Here is a 17,132-nt window from a genome sequence, read left to right as displayed (position 1 = left end):
TTTATAGGAGTAGAAAAGAAAAAGGCAAGGCATCCGCAATTCCGCACTGTCCCTCTACCAGTCCAATGCAGCATCCAACCCATGGCATCATTTGTTGTTTGCTTGCCCAGGAAAAAGTCTGTTTGTCTGCTACTCTGCTCTCCGTGATAGTCCACCCCATCTCGTCGAAAGCAACCGTAACCAACAGCCTTGGTTGCCTCTTCAAGTCTTGACCCAAGTACCCAACACAAGGCAACGCCCGCATTTCCTTCGGTTCTGCAGAATCCACGCCGTGCTGCCACCCCCCACGCAGAGGCAGAGCCACCGCTTCCATTACATCATCTCACGTCCGTCCGCGCGCGGTGTGGTCGCACTACCACGGCACCGCCCAACGCCATACTTGCCTCCTCCTCCTCTTTCCTCCTGCGGTCGTGCCGTCCTCTCGTCTAGGTCTCTTCTCATGGCCGTGCACGCGCAGTACCTGTCCCGTGCCTCCCCCCATGACCACCGCGCCATCAGGTTCGTCTCCCGATTCCCTTTCAGCTCTCCTATTTATTCATCCTCAATGAAACCGCCACAGCGTCTTCTTGTTTCCATTCATCACCCGTGCGCCGTGTTCCACAATCCACAGGCCGGCGCTGGATAACGCAACGAGCGCGTCAGCGTTCCGCGGCGAGCCCGGCGGCGGCGGCCACCCGCTTGCCGCCGCGGTGGGGGGCGGTAACACAGTGCTCAGCGACCTCACCTGCAACAACAGCAGCAGCAACGACAACAACGGTTGCTTCTTGCCCCGGAAGCGCGCGCGGGTTGGCGACGTGGCCGGCGCCGGCGCGGGCTTGATCATGGACCTGCAAGGCCAACGCGCTCTGCTGCCGCCAGTGCCGGCGCAGCTACCGGTGCCGCTGCCCGCGGGAGACGTGCAGAGCAGGCTGCTCTGCTCTGCCGCCGCGTCCACCAGTGGGCGCCTGCCCAGCAGCGTTGCGCCGGTGTCGCAGGGCCTCCTGTCGCACCTCTACCGCCACGGCGTCGAGATTGACGCGCTCGTCCGCATCGAGGTTCGTTGATTTTCATTTTTTTTCTCCCCCAGAAGAATTAATGTGCTACTACTCTGCTCCTTTTGGTCGTGTCGCGAATGGCGTCTCATTTGGACCTCGGCATGCAGAACGAGAGGCTGCGAGCGGGGCTGCAGGAGGCGCGGCGCCGGCACGTCCGAACGGTGGTGTCGGCGGTGGAGCGCGCGGCGGCGCGGCGCCTGCGGGCGGCCGAGGCCGAACTGGAGCGCGCCCTGGTGCGCTACGCGGAGCTCGACGCGAGGCTCCGGCAGACCGAAGCCGAGGGGCAGGCGTGGCAGGACATCGCCAGGTGCCACGAGGGCGTCGCGGCGGGCCTACGCGCCACGCTCGACAACCTCATGCAGACGCAGTCGCCATGCGCCGGCGCAGGGGCTGGCGAGGGCGACGCCGAGGACGCGCAGTCGTGCTGCTTCGAGTTGGGACAGGAGCAGGGCGAGGGCGCCGAGGCGTCCGGCGGCGGGCGGACGAGGGCGTGCAGGTGGTGCGGCGCGGCGGAGGCGTGCGTGCTGCTGCTGCCGTGCCGGCACCTGTGCCTGTGCCGCGGGTGCGAGGCGGGCGTCCAGGCGTGCCCCGTGTGCGCGGCCACCAAGAACGCCTCGCTCCACGTCCTCCTGCACTGACTTTTGCTCGGCGACAAGCCATGGAGGAAAAGTTGCAACAACAACGAGGAGGAAATTGCATTGCTCGAGGGACGGGAACTGATCTGACCAGAGCACGCCACGCAACCTGAAAGAAGGCCATTAGAGATGGATGACGTAGGCACAAGGAAGAAATCAAAGAATGGGTTGTCTCGAGTTGCTTGCTGGTCATCGCCTCGATCAAGCGGACGTCAACACTACTGCTGCTACGGGAAACGACGCAGTCAGCTGCAAGTAGGTGAAGCAAGCCTTCATAAAATGGCGAGACCTTGTGTACGTGACACTTGAACGTGGCATGTACGACTTCTCTAGGAAATTTGGTAGGAGTACAGTCAGTGTTTCCAACCCTCAGCTTGTACAGATTCTATCTTCTTCGGAGCAAAGCGAGATGATATTCTATATAAATAGTTTCGCATTTCAAATTCTCTGCGATCGGTTTCAGAGTTTATGTGAGCTCACAAAACAAGCTTATTTAGGCCTTGTTTAGATCCCATCAAAATTCTCTCTCTTCATCACACCAATTTTTGGACGCATGTATGGAGCATTAAATGTAGGTAAAAAAATTACTAATTGCATAGTTTGGTTGTAAATCACGAGACGAATCTTTTAAGCCTAGTTAGTCCATGATCAGACAAAGTTTTGTCAAATACAAACGAAACGTGCTACAGTGTCCAGATTACAAAAATTTGCAATCTAAACCAGGCCTTATAGTAGCTTGTATTGGGTGGCAAGAACGCAGGCCGTAACTGAAAGGATATACTCTCCCTGTCCTAGAAATAATGTCGTGGTAGTTTTTGAAATCTGTCCCTAAAAGAATGTTGTTTTAGCGTAGGTCCCTTTCTCTGCCTCACCCCATCCCCTTCGTCGTCGTGCCCTCCCTCCCTCCCTCCCTCATCTTTTCCTCCGCTCTCTTCCTCTCCACCAGCAACCCATTCCTCTTCTCCTCCGCCGGCGGGCAAGACGGTGCCGACGTGGAGGTGACACTGCTTGGCGATGGAGACCCGGCCCCTCCCTCCCTCTGCTCCTCCCACGCCCGCCGGGTCTCTCCCTTTCCCTCGCCGCCGGAGAGGAGGCCGGGACGGAGGGGGCGCGGAATCGATGGATCCGGCCGCGACGGAGCAGCGGCGGACGACCGGGTGGGTGTGTTGCCTCCCTGGCGGCATGCGATGCAAGCAGACCGGTGGCGCGGGTTGCGGCCTCCCTTGCGGCGGTCGATGCAGAACGGAGCGGCGGCGAAGTAAGTGCAGGCTCAGCTTGGCGAGCGCCAGCGACCAAGCGCATCTGGATGTGAACGGCAGGAGGAGCGACCAGTAACTGTAGAGATATATTGGTCTAATTTACACCCTTCAACTTGCAGCAAAGTTCGAATTTCAACCTCAAGCTTCAAAACCGGACAACTTTGACCCTCCAACCGTCGGAAAAGTTCAACTTTCACCCTTCTGCGGTTTTGCGGATGAACAGTAATTTTTGATATTTTCAGAAGCGCCGAAATTTTATATTATTTTTTCGAGCATCTTAACGTCTTTAAATAAAAAAACTCAAAACTACAAAGTTGTAGATCTCATCGAGGTCTACAATTTACATATAAAAATTATCTTCATCCGACATCGTATTGAAGGGTTTTCTATTTTTTGAAATTTGAGTCTCATCACGCGAGTGAAACAATTTTGTCACATGATGAGACTCAAATTTCAAAAAATAGAAAACCCTTCAATACGATGTCGGATGAAGATAATTTTTATACGTAAATTGTAGACCTCAATGAGATCTACAACTTTATAGTTTTGAGTTTTTTCATTTGAGGACAGTAAGATGCTCGAAAAAATAATATAAAATTTCAGCACCATATTTTATCGCGTGATGAGACTTAAATTTTAAAAAATAGAAAACCCTTCAATACGATGTCGGATGAAGATAATTTTTATATGTAAATTGTAGACCTCGATGAGATCTACAACTTTGTAGTTTTGAGTTTTTTCATTTGAGGACGTTAAGATGCTCGAAAAAATAATATAAAATTTCAGCGCTCCCGAAAATATCAAAAGTTACTGTTTACCCGCAAAACCGTCCAGAAGGTTGGAAGTTGAACTTTTCTGAGAGTTGGAGGACCAAAGTTGTCCGGTTTTGAAGTTCGATGTTGAAATCTGAACTTTGCTGCAAGTTGGAGGACGTAAATTGGACTTAACCCTTACTAAAACGACGGAGGGAGTATATACCTGCTGCTGGCCACGCCGTGCTGCGACGACCTTGTATCGTTCCAACGTGCATCTGCTCTTGAAAAATTAGACAGATGGCTGCTTGGTTCCGGTTCAACGTGCCATCTGCTATCGATACCAGCGAGCGTTGCATACTTGCATGTGACCTACCGATTGCTGTTGCAACCTGTTACTTGGATTGTAGGGCGGTCGATGAAGCCTAGTAGTAGCAAAGTTTGCAGTGCACGTGATCTGAAGTGGCACGCACTCAAGCTAGTCTGCCGTGAGCGGAGCAGGTCAACCGACCGTCGGTGCTGGGCTGCTGGCTTCTCGTCTCCTATCCCGCAGCAGCAGTGGGGTGTGGTTGATGACTTGATGTGCCCGTCCAAAGAAAACCATGGCCAGCCCGAACGGAGCGAAACGGGGAACCTAACATGTGCAGGCCGGCCTTGAACGTCTCGGAGGTTCCGATCCAGGGAGCAATCGTAGAATAAGTTCCGGATCCGTCAGCGTCGGATGTGAACCAAACCAAGACACAGTGTCAGCTTCAGTGGGTGATGGATCACAGCATAACCAAACCAAGACACAACAGTGTCAGCGTCAGTGCTTGGCTGCTTGTTCCATTCGTCAATTAGCTGATACTAGACGATAACGATACCTCAGGGCTTATCTTAGGTTCATGACTTGATCAATGAGGCCCAGGGGTAGCATCATCGAAGTTTCATGGATGGCAATATATAACATGGCCTAACATTCATATAGCATCTTCTCTCAGAAAAAAAAAACATTCATATAGCATCCGGCAGCATCCGTACGTGCCAATATGGGATGTTACAAAAATTGCTGTACCCATATATAATGCTGTGTTTGGATTGTAGTGATAGTATATATATCCATCAGAATCCCTGGATCGATCAACTGAATGAAATAATAAAAAACCTATGGACATAAGATAATGAGGTGGAGACCAGATATGTCTGAACATGGGTAGCTACCTATAGCTAGTACTTACATTAATAGCCTATATCTGTTCCTTCAGATGAAAACATGGGGAGTAGGATCGATCAGACGATGGAGTTAAGCTAGAGTCCGTCCACGAGAAGATGACCGAAGACCAAACACTGCGGAGCAGCAGCATATTAGTGGCCGGTGCCGGTGTCGTGAAGCCAGGGCTGGATTACTCATCGCCTCTGCAGTTAGTGTCTGGGCGGCCGATCATATGTGGAGCACTTGATCAGTCAGGTCAAATGAGTAAGGCAGCTCCACCACCACCTCGTTTTGTCGTCAGCAAGAGTTTATTATTAGCTAGGCGAGGAGGAGGAGGAGCTGTCCTGTAATAATATACGGAGTATTCCGTATGCTTCTCTCTCGATCATCATCAGCAGGAACACGATGTGTCGATGTCATGTCCATCTCCCGGTCCCCAAGTCATTAGTGGATGCATGGAGTCCAGAAGTCACGTAACTGCTGCTGTGCCGGCCTTTCCCGTCGACTGAGCACGTTCGTCCAGACAACAACTACTGCCGCTGAGAAAGAAAAGAAGGCGCCAGGCCGGTAGCAACAGTAAAAGCAATTACGACTTATCATCCCTTGTATGTAGTACCTCGTTCATCGCGGTCGATCGTGGCACAATTGGCATCCATCTGTAGCTAGCTTTGCGCTTTGGCAGCAGCGGGCCACTACGGATGGGACGAGGACAGCACCGATTGATCGATTGCGCTGTTTGGTTCAAGCACAGGTGGATTGATTGATGGATGGATGGTACCGTCTCCAACGCAAATTTTACAAACGCGAATGAGAGACGAGACGAGGCCACGACCACTAGGGTGGATCAGTGGCACGCACGCATGCTACCTCGGCTGGAGTACGTTCAAGTTGTTGGACCGTGAGCACGAGGTGACCTGCCCTGGCCCGCGTGTAATGTTGACCGGTGAATTGATCTAAGGGACCAGCAGGTCGAGACGCAGCAGCAGCTAGCTAGCTCGCTCTCCGTTTTCTCATGGTGATCGATGGGGAACAAAGCAAGGACAGCAGGCAAGCGGCAGCAGTGGGCTCCCCAATGGATTTGAGTTGAGCCTGCCAGCAGCTGGCGAGGCCTCGGGTCGATTTTATATCATATTAGGCGGAAATGATGGGGATCTCATCAGATCTTGGGAAAAGGATCGAGGAGGCGTCCGGTCCATGTACGGTGCCTAGGTTCGGTTGATTGCTTTGTTTAGGTGCCCCTACAAGCCAGACAGCCAGTTTATGGCGTCGCGATGGTGTTACTGTTACACCTAGTAGACGAGCAGTACTATTGTCTGAGAGTGATTGTGTGCGTGGTCCATGGTGATCGTCCTCCCTGGCGTGGTATCAGTTGTGTGTAGCTAGGGTCCTTTCGGTTCGCTGAAATTTAGCTAGAAGTGGCTAAAAAAAATATTATTTTGACTAAAAAAAAAAGTCGAAGTTAGACATAAGGTAAGCCGAACGGGCCGTTCTTCACTACTGTCAGATGACCTACCAGTCGTCTGATCTAACACAAGCTACGTACGTAGATGCTAGCAACTAGTACAACTAGTACACTAACTTACCACGGATCCATAATGCATGCCACCAAACTGTAAGTGCCTGTTTAGTTTCCAAAATTTTGCAAAATTTTTCAAGATTCTCCGTCACATCGAATCTTTGGACGCATGCATGAAGCATTAAATATAAATAAAAAATAAAACTAATTACACAGTTTAGACGAAATTCACGAGACTAATCTTTTAAGCCTAATTAGACTATGATTGGACACTAATTACCAAATAACAACGAAAGTGCTACAGTATCATTTCCCAAAAAATTTCGCCAACTAAACCAGACCTAAGTGTAAAGGCCTGTTTGGTTTCTTCCCCTCCTCCTAAAATTCCTGTCACGTCGAATGTTTAGACACATGTATGGAGTATTAAATATAGACTAATTACGAAACTAATTGCACAATTTGTGACTAATTTGCGAGACGAATCTTTTAAGACTAATTAGTTCATGATTTGACAACGTGGTGCTACAGTAAACATGTGCTTATGATAGATTAATTAGGCTTAAAAAATTCGTCTCGGAAATTAGCCTCCATCTATGTAATTGATTTTGTAATTAATTTATATTTAATACTCCTTATTAGCCTCTAAACATTTGATGTGATATAAATTTTAGGAGCGACTAAAGAACCAAACACCCCCTAAGTACTACAAAAGGGAGCCGGTGCCTGTTTAGTTCCCAAAATTTTACAAGATTTCTTGTCACATCGAATCTTTGGACGCATACATAAAGCATTAAATATAAATAAAAAATAAAACTAATTACACAGTTTAGACGAAATTCACGAGATGAATCTTTTAAGTCTAATTAGACTATGATTGGACACTAATTGCCAAATAACAACGAAAATACTACAATATTATTTTCTAAAAAAATTTCGTCAACTAAACGAGGCCTTATTTGGTGCAGGTATCAGCGCTAACAGTAGGTCACAAACAGAAAAAGGAGTAGCTGGTGGGGGCACCCTGCATGCAGGTACACTCGATCAAACCTGCGCATGCATGCAGCAGAAAGTTTAACATGCATGCATGCTACGCGGCCTGTCATAAAATAAGCGTGCAGTCAATGCTCTTGTTATCCCATCATTTATCAAGGAGATGGCGCTCTTTGCTTTCATGCTACTACTGCTACTGAACAAGATAAGAATATACATATATTAGTTGGATGGTTCCTTCTAACTTTCCTCTCACCTAGGGGTGTTTGGTTCTTAGGGGTGTTTGGTTCTTAGACCGGATTTTAGTCCCTGTCCCATCGAATGTTTGGACACATGCATGGAGTATTAAATATAGATAAAAAAATAACTAATTACACAGATTGTGACTAATTTGCGAGACGAATTTTTTAAGCCTAATTAGTCCATGATTTGACAATGTGGTGCTACAGTAAATATGTGCTAATGACGGGTTAATTAGGCTTAATAGATTCGTCTCGTAAATTAGTCTCCATCTGTGTAATTAGTTTTTTAATTAACTCATGTTTAGTCCTCCTAATTAGCATCCGAACATCCGATGTGACACGAACTAAACTTTAGCCCCTGGATCCAAACACCCCTAGCATGGCTATTGAAAAACACTACGACCAAGTATGCTTATAGGACTATGTATATATTGGTGCGTGGCATCACAATGCCTTGACTACAAAATTTAATTTCGTGTATAGTTCCTTCTAACTTTCCTCTCACGTAGACGTAGTCGCATCTCTTCAGTTTATTGAGCGTGTTCGGCTGGCCGTTTCTGGCTGACTGGACCTTTTTTTTTTCAGCCGGAATTGGGTTTTTCTCCCACTATTTCCCCGCCGCTACAGTAAAACCCATCTGCTACAGTGCCAACCAATGCCAGCCGAACACGCTAATTATTTCCTTGAGGCAGCAGAATTTTGCTGATCGACATCGTCCATGCCGACCCAGTATAAAAACATGTAATTAGTTCAACGGTGATGTTGAACTCCACTGTACTGTGCATGACGCGCGATCCAAGAAGAGTATATATAGAAGATAACGAGAGTGGGATCAGATTCAAATCAATTGGCGTGGTAAGAACAGCCACAAAATTAAAACATGTCATCAGGAGTATGAGGAACGACCAGCTAACTAGGACGTGTTCCAACGACCTCCAGTGCTGATCACTGGCGTTTCCCATGCTGACGGGACCGGCCAAACTCTAGCAAGGCGGAGACGGAGACACTCGTGAGGGTGAGGCGACGGGCCGACGGCTCACAGCACTAGTGTGAAGAGCTCCTACGTGCAGGAGGCATGACGTGCAATTGGAGATGCCATCCGTCATGTGAAGCTGCAGGGGTGTGTGTCCCGTGTCCGTGCTGAGCATCAGTCCAGTCTACATACTACAGTAAGATTTGATTAAATGCGTTCTGATTTGGCATCCGGATCTTCGATTGTGAAGCCCCGGAAACCTGAGCGGTGTAGCAGTCGTCACAGCAAAGTTATTATATATATATATATATATATATATATATATATATATATATATATATATATATATATAGTCAACAGTACCGTGCTCTATGGAGTAGTATAGTATTGGGGGAATTTCTTGTGTGCCATTAAAAAGATCGCAATGCCTTGTATGTTTCTGGAAAAGTTCAATGGTCTTCAGCGCCACTGTTCTAACTTTTTTGTGTCCTCCATGTCACTGCCGTTAGTTTGGGCTCTAACGCCGTTAAACTGCATGTGTGAAAAGTCGAAAATACCCTTAAGGGCCGGTTTGGATTGTAGGAAATGTGAAGGAAAATCATAGGAAGAAAAAATGGAGGAAAGAAAGCAGGACTGAGTGTTTGGAACGGAGGAAATTCACTTCCCTTTCCTTTGGATTCCTGTAGCTGGATGACGATTTGATAGGAAAGAAAACATCCACCGTGACCCCTTGTTTTCTTTTCCTTTGCGAATACCGAGCGAACGAGCGCTTGCTGTCGCTGCAACCTGACGACGGACTGCATTAGCAGAGGAATCAAGGAAAAGGATAAATAACGCTAAAGTAGTACTACAGTAGATAGAAAAGACCAGGTGCTCAATTGATCCACAGCAACTAGAGTAGGAGGAAGGATAATATCTGGCACGTGGACCATCCATGTTGCTTCAACTTATTTGTAGCTTTTTTTTATAAAACAAAAGGAATTTTGTTTACTGTTATGCTTAGCCTAAGCCATTGAGTTTGTAGGAAAACTCTTAAATTCCTATGCTAGCCATGTTCCTTTGTTCCAAACGCCAATTTCTATAAATTTCTATGTTTTTCCAATCCTGTGTTTTCAACCTCTATTCCTTTTCTGTTTCTGTGTTTTTCTTTATTCCTCTGTTTTGCATTCCTCCATTCCAAACAGGCCCTAAGTTTAAATATGTCATTAATTTTTTTTTAGCATCTTAACGACTTAAAATGAAAAAAACTCAAAACTAGAAAGTTGTAGATCTCGTCGAGATCTATAATTTTCATATAAAAATTATCTTCATTTAATTCAGCAAAAAAATATGATTTGATATGATTAATATATCTTAGAAAAATCAAATCTTTTTTTACGGAATTAAATGAAAATAATTTTCATATAAAAATTATCTTCATTTAATTCAGCAAAAAAATATGATTTGATATGATTAATATATCTTAGAAAAATCAAATCTTTTTTTGCGGAATTAAATGAAAATAATTTTTATATAAAAATTATAGATCTCGACGAGATCTATAACTTTCTAGTTTTTAGTTTTTTTTATTCGAAGTCGTTAAGATGCTCAAAAAAAATTAATAATATATTTAGACTTAAAGGGTATTTTTGACTTTTCACACCTGCAGTTTGACGGCGTTAGAGCCCAAACTGACGGCAGTGGCATAGAGGGCACAAAAAAGTTGAAGCAGTGGCGCTGAAGACCGCTGAACTTTTTCAGAGACATACAGAACATTATGATCTTTTTTGATGGCACACGAGAAATTCCCCCTATATTATTATACAGCCTCTCGTCATTTCTACATCTAAGAATTCAAGAACCAAGCAGAATAAAACTTTCAAACTTGTACTACTGATATATACTAGATAAGTACTATATCAGACTTCTGGGCAGGAAATACAAGTGCTTGTACAGCCTTGTAAAGTTTGGAAATTAATGGAGTGCTATCTTTTCCTTGTGCTCAACAATTCCAAGCAGTCGGTGTATATATCCAACCCAAATGCGTACAAGCGTACGTAGTCTCTATGACTTTTTTTTCTTTTTTCTAGACTTAAACATGAAGTACGCATGACGTTTCGGATGCAGTGTTAGCTAGATGCCAGATTATTAACCGATATGTTTCGTCAATGCTAGCTAGATTAACGCCTGACCTGAACTACTACTCCACTTTACAGTGATGAAGCCAGAAAATTTTTTAAAAGAGACTAAATAAAAAAATAAATATTTTTTTTATCTTTTCTTAACCTTATCTTCTCCTACCTAACACATATATGCATAAAATTTTAAAAGAAAATTTAGAAGACTCTGTGTGCTAGGATCGGTAGGGCTAGAGCCTCCTCGACCCACCGCTGGCTTGGTCACTGCCAATTCACGCCTAAGTGCCACGATTTCATCGTACTACTAGCTATGTGCGTGCAGAGGAACTCCAAGCTACACTGCGCGCGCGTATATATATATATATATATATATATATATATATATATATATATATATATATATATAGGCCTACTCTCCTACGTAAGGAGAGAAGCTCTCAACAAATGCACGCACAGGCACATGTGAACGGTGCACTTACCGTATTACGGATCCGACCCTGTGATTCGCCACCTACAACTACAATAGTAAGTAACGGATGGATCCCAACGGTGCTGCGGCATTAACGGCCACGCCTCCGGTCTATAGTACATGTCGCCAGCAGTTAGCTGGCACCACATGAAAAACGGTTTATAGCAATGGAATAATTTTTTATAGGAGCGGCTGGTGATGGAGCTGCTCCTACAATGGAGTGCTCAGGAGTCACGAGATCAGCCGCCCCTACAAATGGAACAGTAGATGCGGCTGGTGATACGAGCCGCTCCTACAAATGGGTGAGATTTGTAGGGCGGCTCACTCACCAGCCGCCCCCAGTGTTACGATTTGTAGAGCCGGCTCAATCACCAGCCGTCCCTACAAATACCACCGTCGAAACCCGCAGGCATCAAACCTGGACTTGGGTCTCACTTTCCCGCAGGCCTGTTAAGGCTGTCAACGATCTAAGCCCTTGATCTAAATCCAATGGCCGAAGTTCGTCCCACCAGGAACAAAACCGTTCGTCGGACTTCCCAAACCCTAAGGTTTCATTCTCGTTCTCTCTCTCACCCGACGGCGCACTCTCTCTCTCTCCCTCTGATGCCTACCTCTCTCTCCCTTTCTTGGTGCCGTGGTGGCGGTGCTTGGGGCGGTGGCGCTTGCCCACCTTCCCTCCGTGGCGATGGCGCATAGGACAACCCCAACTAGCGGCGGCGCACAGAACGGCCCCAACCAGAGGCGGCGGCGTGCGGGGCGGCCACCACCCCCGGCGGCAGCGCGCGTGACGGCCCGTACCGGTGACGGCGGCACGCGTGGCGCCCCCAGCAGCGGATCTAGGTCGGCCGCGCCTAAAAGCTCTAGTTTGGTTTTGGTGAATTAATGAAACCCTAAGTGCTAACCTAGTTTATCAAGTGATCATGAGATAGGTAGCACATTCCAAGTGGTGAAGCAAATGAAGATCATGACATAATGATGGTGATGCCATGGTGATGATCAAGTGCTTGGACTTGAAAAGAAGAAAGAGAAAAACAAAAGGCTCAAGACAAAGGTATAAATGGTATGAACCATTTTATTTTGGTGATCGAGACACTTAGTGAGTGTGATCATATTTAGGATCGATAGCCGTACTATTAAGAGGCGTGGAACTCGTATCGAAATACGGTTGTTAAAGTGCCACTAGATGCTCTAACTCATTGCATATGCATTTAGGATCTAGTGGAGTGCTAACACCCTTAAAAAAATTTGTGAAAATATGCTAACACATGTGCACAAGGTGATACACTTTGTGATTGGCACATTTGAGCAAGGGTGAAGAAGATAGAGTTGAAAAGGAGTTAGTCACGCTGGTCACGAAGTGACCGGACGCTGGTCTCAGTGGGACCGGTGCGTCCGGTCAATGATACAGCAAAGACGCTGGCGTCGGTCTTCGACCGAACGCTGGGTCACTTGGCGACCGGATGCTGACAAGGTGCATCCGGTCCTACCGACGTGGCAGTGCACAGAGGAGACACCGAGTGACCGGACGCGTCCGGTCGTAAAAAATCATTTCTGAATGCTTACTAGAAACGACCAGACGCTGAGTCCCAGCGTCCGGTCACTTTGAGCTGCTACATCCGATCATCACTTGACCGTTGAAATCAAGCGCTCAGTATTTGAAGAGAGGGGACATGTGGCGTGCATCGCACGACCGGACGCTGGGGTCTAGCGTCCGGTCAATCTGACCGGAGCGTCTGGTCACCCCGTGTTGTGCCCAGTGAAAGGGTACAACGGCTCTATTCATGGGGGCTTCTATTTAAGCCCCATGGTCGACTCTAGCTCACTCTCTTGGCCATTTGCATTGATATAACAACTTTGTGAGCTTAGCCAAAGCCCTTCCACTCATCTCCATTATTGATTCATCATCTTTGTGAGATTGGGAGAGAATCCAAGTGCATTGCTTGAGTGTTTGTATCTAGAGGCATTTGATGTTCGTGTTTCGCTACGGGATTCGCTTATTACTCTTGGTGGTTGCCGCCACCTAGACGGCTTGGAGCAGCGATGATCGTTGAGCGGAGGTTGGTGATTGTCTCAGGCTCCGATCGTGGTGATTGTGTGGGGTTCTTGACCTTTCCCCGGCGGAGAGCCAAAAGGTACTCTAGTGAATTATTTGTGGCTTATGTGATCCTCATCTTATGTTGGTTGTGCGGCGCCCTATTGAGGGTTTGGTATGTGATGCCAATTAGCGTGTGAACCTCCAAGTGAGTGAATCGCCACAACGAGGAGTAGCTTGCCGGCAAGCAAGTGAACCTCGGTAAAAAATCATTGTGTTCATCATTTGATTCCGAGGTGATTGGTCTTCATTGGTATTCATTCTTGTGATTGATTGACTCCTTCCTCGACACGATGGTATAAACAAATTGCTCACTCTCTTTACAATACCGCAAACTAGTTGTCAAGCTCTTTAGTGTAGCTAGTTGTGAGAGCTTGTTAGTTTGGTTAGTGTGGCTCTTTAGTTAGCTTTTGAGGGCGCACTAACTTAGTGTAGAGACATAGCTATTGTGTGGATAGAAATCATATAAACTAGAATTGTGGTAGGTGACTTGCAATTTTAGTGGGCTAACGCAACACTTGCTTCGCCTCATTATTGTCTAACCGGTTTGTTAAGTGTTGTTATAGAAATTTTTAATAGGCTATTCACCCCCTCTAGCTATTAGGACCTTTCAAGTGGTATCAGAGCCGAGGTCACCGTGATTTGAGGCTTAACAACCTTCGATGTAAAAATAGCTCAAATCAACAACACCAAGAAGCCACCCTAATTTGATGGCTCAAATTATCCCTATTAGAAAGCTAAGATGACAACTTATATCAAGTCAATCAATAGGAAGGTTTGAAAGGTGATAGAGACAAAGATTGAGATTGAAGATGAAGAAGCTCCCACCGCCATCGAAGAAATACTACTTCAAAATAATAATATTACTCTTAGTGCCATCCATGATGCTTTGGATGAGAGAACATTTGAGCAAATCAAGAACATTGAGAGAGCTCATGAGGCGTGAAAAAAGTTGGAAGAATCATTTGAGGGCACTCAAGCCGTGAAGGATGCAAAGGCATACATTCTCAAAGAGAAGTTTACAAGCTTCAAGATGAAGGAGGATGAGAGTGTGCCGGAGATGTTCCATAGGCTTCAAGTGCTTGTCAATGATCTCAAAGCACTTGGAGAAGAGGTGAAAGACAAGGACTTCTCCCACAAGTTCTTGAGATGCTTACCTTCAAGATTTGGCACGTTGGTCACTATTCTAGTAAGGAGTGGTTTGGACACCATGACACCAAACCAAGTGTTGGGAGATATAATGACCGATGACACATATAGAGATGATGATGAAAAAGAAGAAAAGAAGGACAAGAAAGATGAGAAAAAGGATGAGAAGAAGAGGAGTGTGGCATTCAAGGCCACATCATCCAAGGGCAAGGCAAAGCAAGATACATCAAGTGAAGATGATTGTTCATGGGATGATGATGATGATGAGAAGATGTCTCTCTTTGTCAAGAAATTTGGCAAATTCATGATGAAGAAAGGGTACCATGCTAGAAGAAAGAAATCTTCATCCAAGAAGAAGAAAGAGTCAAGAAGGTGCTTCAAATGTGGAAGCAAAGATCATCTTGTTGCTCAATGTCCATACAATAGCGACAATAATGATGACAACAAGAAGAACAAGAAGGACAAGAAGGAAAAGAAAGAGAAGGAGGACAAGATGACCTTCAAGAAGAAGAAGGGTGGTTCATATGTGGTCACTTGGGATAGTGATGCTTCCTCAAGTGATGATGATGATAGTGATGATGACAAGACCACCAAGAAGAAGGCACTTGTAAGCATTGCAATCAATGAGAAGCCTTCTCTCTTCGATACTCCATCATGCTTCATGGCTAAGGCAACTAAGGTACAAATTTATGATGATGGAAGTGATGAGGAACATGATAATGAAAACGAAAATGAAAGTAATAGTGATGATGATGAACCTACTAAGGATGAACTATTTGACATGCTAGAAGATGCTAAAGAACACTTTGACATCAAGAGAAGCGAATGTAAAAGCTTACGTAAGGAACTAAAAGCCCTTAAGCAAGCTTTTGATGAGTTCAATGCATCTCATGAGAGGCTAGAGGAAACCCATGAGAAGCTTGGCAAGGCTCATAAAAACTTGAAAAGGCTCATTCCTCTTTGCTTGATGAGCAAAATAAAAAGAAGCATGTTGAAACTTGCAATGTAGGCTTAACTTGTGATATAATTGATGAATCATTATCTATGTCTATCATTGTTGCTTCCACTAATCCTTCTTGTAGTACTTCTACTTCCACCTCATCTAGTAGTGATGGTTTCACTTGTGATGCCTCACTAATGGTTGAGAATGAGAACCTCAAGAAGGAGGTCAATAAGCTCACTCACACCTTGGCTAAGGCCTATGGTGGTGATGACCGCTTGCTTATATGCTTGGGTAGCCAAAGAGCTTCTCTCTACAAAGAGGGATTGTGCTATATTCCCAAGAAAGGCAAGTCGGCCTTTGCTTCTCACAAGACTAGTTTTGTGAAGAACAATGGTTGGTTTTGTACTAGTTGCAAGCAAGTTGGTCATGTAGAGCATGAATGCAAGAATAAAAACAAAAATGCTAATGTATCCTCAATTAAGATTAATTCTTGCTATGTGCTTACTAAGGGTACAAATGGTGTGAAGGTTAAGTTCATTGGTAAACCGTGGATGGGCTCAAAGAAGAAAGCCATTTGGGTACCAAAGAGCTTAGTAACTAACCTTCAAGAACCCAAGCAAGTTTGGGTACCTAAAAAGAATTGATCTTCTTTTGTAGGTCAATTACAAAGACGGAGGAAGGCATTGGGTTCTTGATAGTGGGTGCACTCAACACATGACCAGTGATGAAGAATGTTCAACTCAATCAATACTAATGGCAATAATGGTTATGATAGTATCACATTTGGTGACAATGGCAAAGGCAAGGTCAAAGGGCTTGGTAAGATTGTAATATCTAATGATATGAGCATATCCAATGTATTGCTAGTAGAGAGCTTGAACTTCAATTTGCTATCCGTGGCTCAATTGTGTGATCTTAGATTCAAATGCATATTTGGGGAAGATGATGTAGAGATCATAAGTGTAGATGACTCTAATTTTATCTTCAAAGGCTTTAGATATGAGAATTTATACTTGGTTGATTTCAATGCTAGTGAAGCTAGATTATCTACATGCTTGTTCACTAAGTCTAGCAGATGTTGGTTATGGCATAGAAGGCTTGGTCACGTTGGAATAAAATAATTGAATAGATTGGTTAAGCATGACTTGGTTAGAGGCTTGAAAGATGTTGTGTTTGAAAAGGATAAATCATGACTTGGTTAGAGGCTTAAAAGATGTTGTGTTTGAAAAGGATAAGCTTTGTAGCTCTTGTCAAGCTGGAAAACAAGTTGGAAACACCCATCTTAAGAAAAGCATGATGAGCACTAGCAAAGCATTTGAGTTATTACACATAGATTTGTTTGGGCCAACTCAATACACTAACATTGGTGGTAACAAATATGGCTTTGTGATAGTGGACGATTATATTAGATACACTTGGGTATTCTTTTTAATGGACAAAAGTGATATGTTTGTAACATTCAAATCATTTGTCAAGGGTATTCACAACGAGTTTGAAACAACCATTAAGAGAGTTAGAAGTGACAATGGTAGTGGGTTTAAGAACACTAGAATTGATGAGTTGTGTGATGAATTTGGAATTAGACATTAATTCTTGGCTAAATACACTCCACAATCAAATGGCCTTGTTGAGAGGAAGAATAGAACACTCATTGATATGGCAAGGTCTATGCTTAGTGAGTACAATATGAGTCAATTTTTTTGGGCCGAAGCTATCAACATGGCTTGCTATTGTAGCAACCGCCTCTATTGTCACCCATTGAAAGAGAA

General features: G+C 45.2%; 1 protein-coding gene across 1 annotated transcript; it reads left to right on the top strand.

Annotated features, from left to right (window-relative positions):
- Positions 1-241: 241 nt before the first annotated feature.
- LOC136473682 (probable BOI-related E3 ubiquitin-protein ligase 2) lies at positions 242-2,115 on the top strand. The gene is made up of 3 exons (XM_066471331.1): positions 242-498; positions 611-1,034; positions 1,142-2,115. Exons 1-3 carry the CDS (start codon positions 440-442, stop codon positions 1,670-1,672), a joined length of 1,014 nt encoding a protein of 337 aa, XP_066327428.1. The 5' UTR covers positions 242-439; the 3' UTR covers positions 1,673-2,115.
- Positions 2,116-17,132: the final 15,017 nt, after the last annotated feature.

This window comes from Miscanthus floridulus, chromosome 8 (assembly GCF_019320115.1).
Source record: "Miscanthus floridulus cultivar M001 chromosome 8, ASM1932011v1, whole genome shotgun sequence".
NCBI lineage: Eukaryota > Viridiplantae > Streptophyta > Magnoliopsida > Poales > Poaceae > Miscanthus > Miscanthus floridulus.
The sequence above is the reverse complement of the archived record's forward strand: the minus strand, read 5'-3'. Positions and strand labels throughout refer to the sequence as shown.

Coding starts and splice junctions, on each gene's coding strand:
- LOC136473682 (XM_066471331.1), top strand. CDS start 440: ATGGCCGTGCACGCGCAGTACCTGTCCCGTGCCTCCCCCCATGACCAC. Junction 499..610: donor CATGACCACCGCGCCATCAG/GTTCGTCTCCCG, acceptor CACAATCCACAG/GCCGGCGCTGGATAACGCAA. Junction 1,035..1,141: donor ACGCGCTCGTCCGCATCGAG/GTTCGTTGATTT, acceptor CTCGGCATGCAG/AACGAGAGGCTGCGAGCGGG.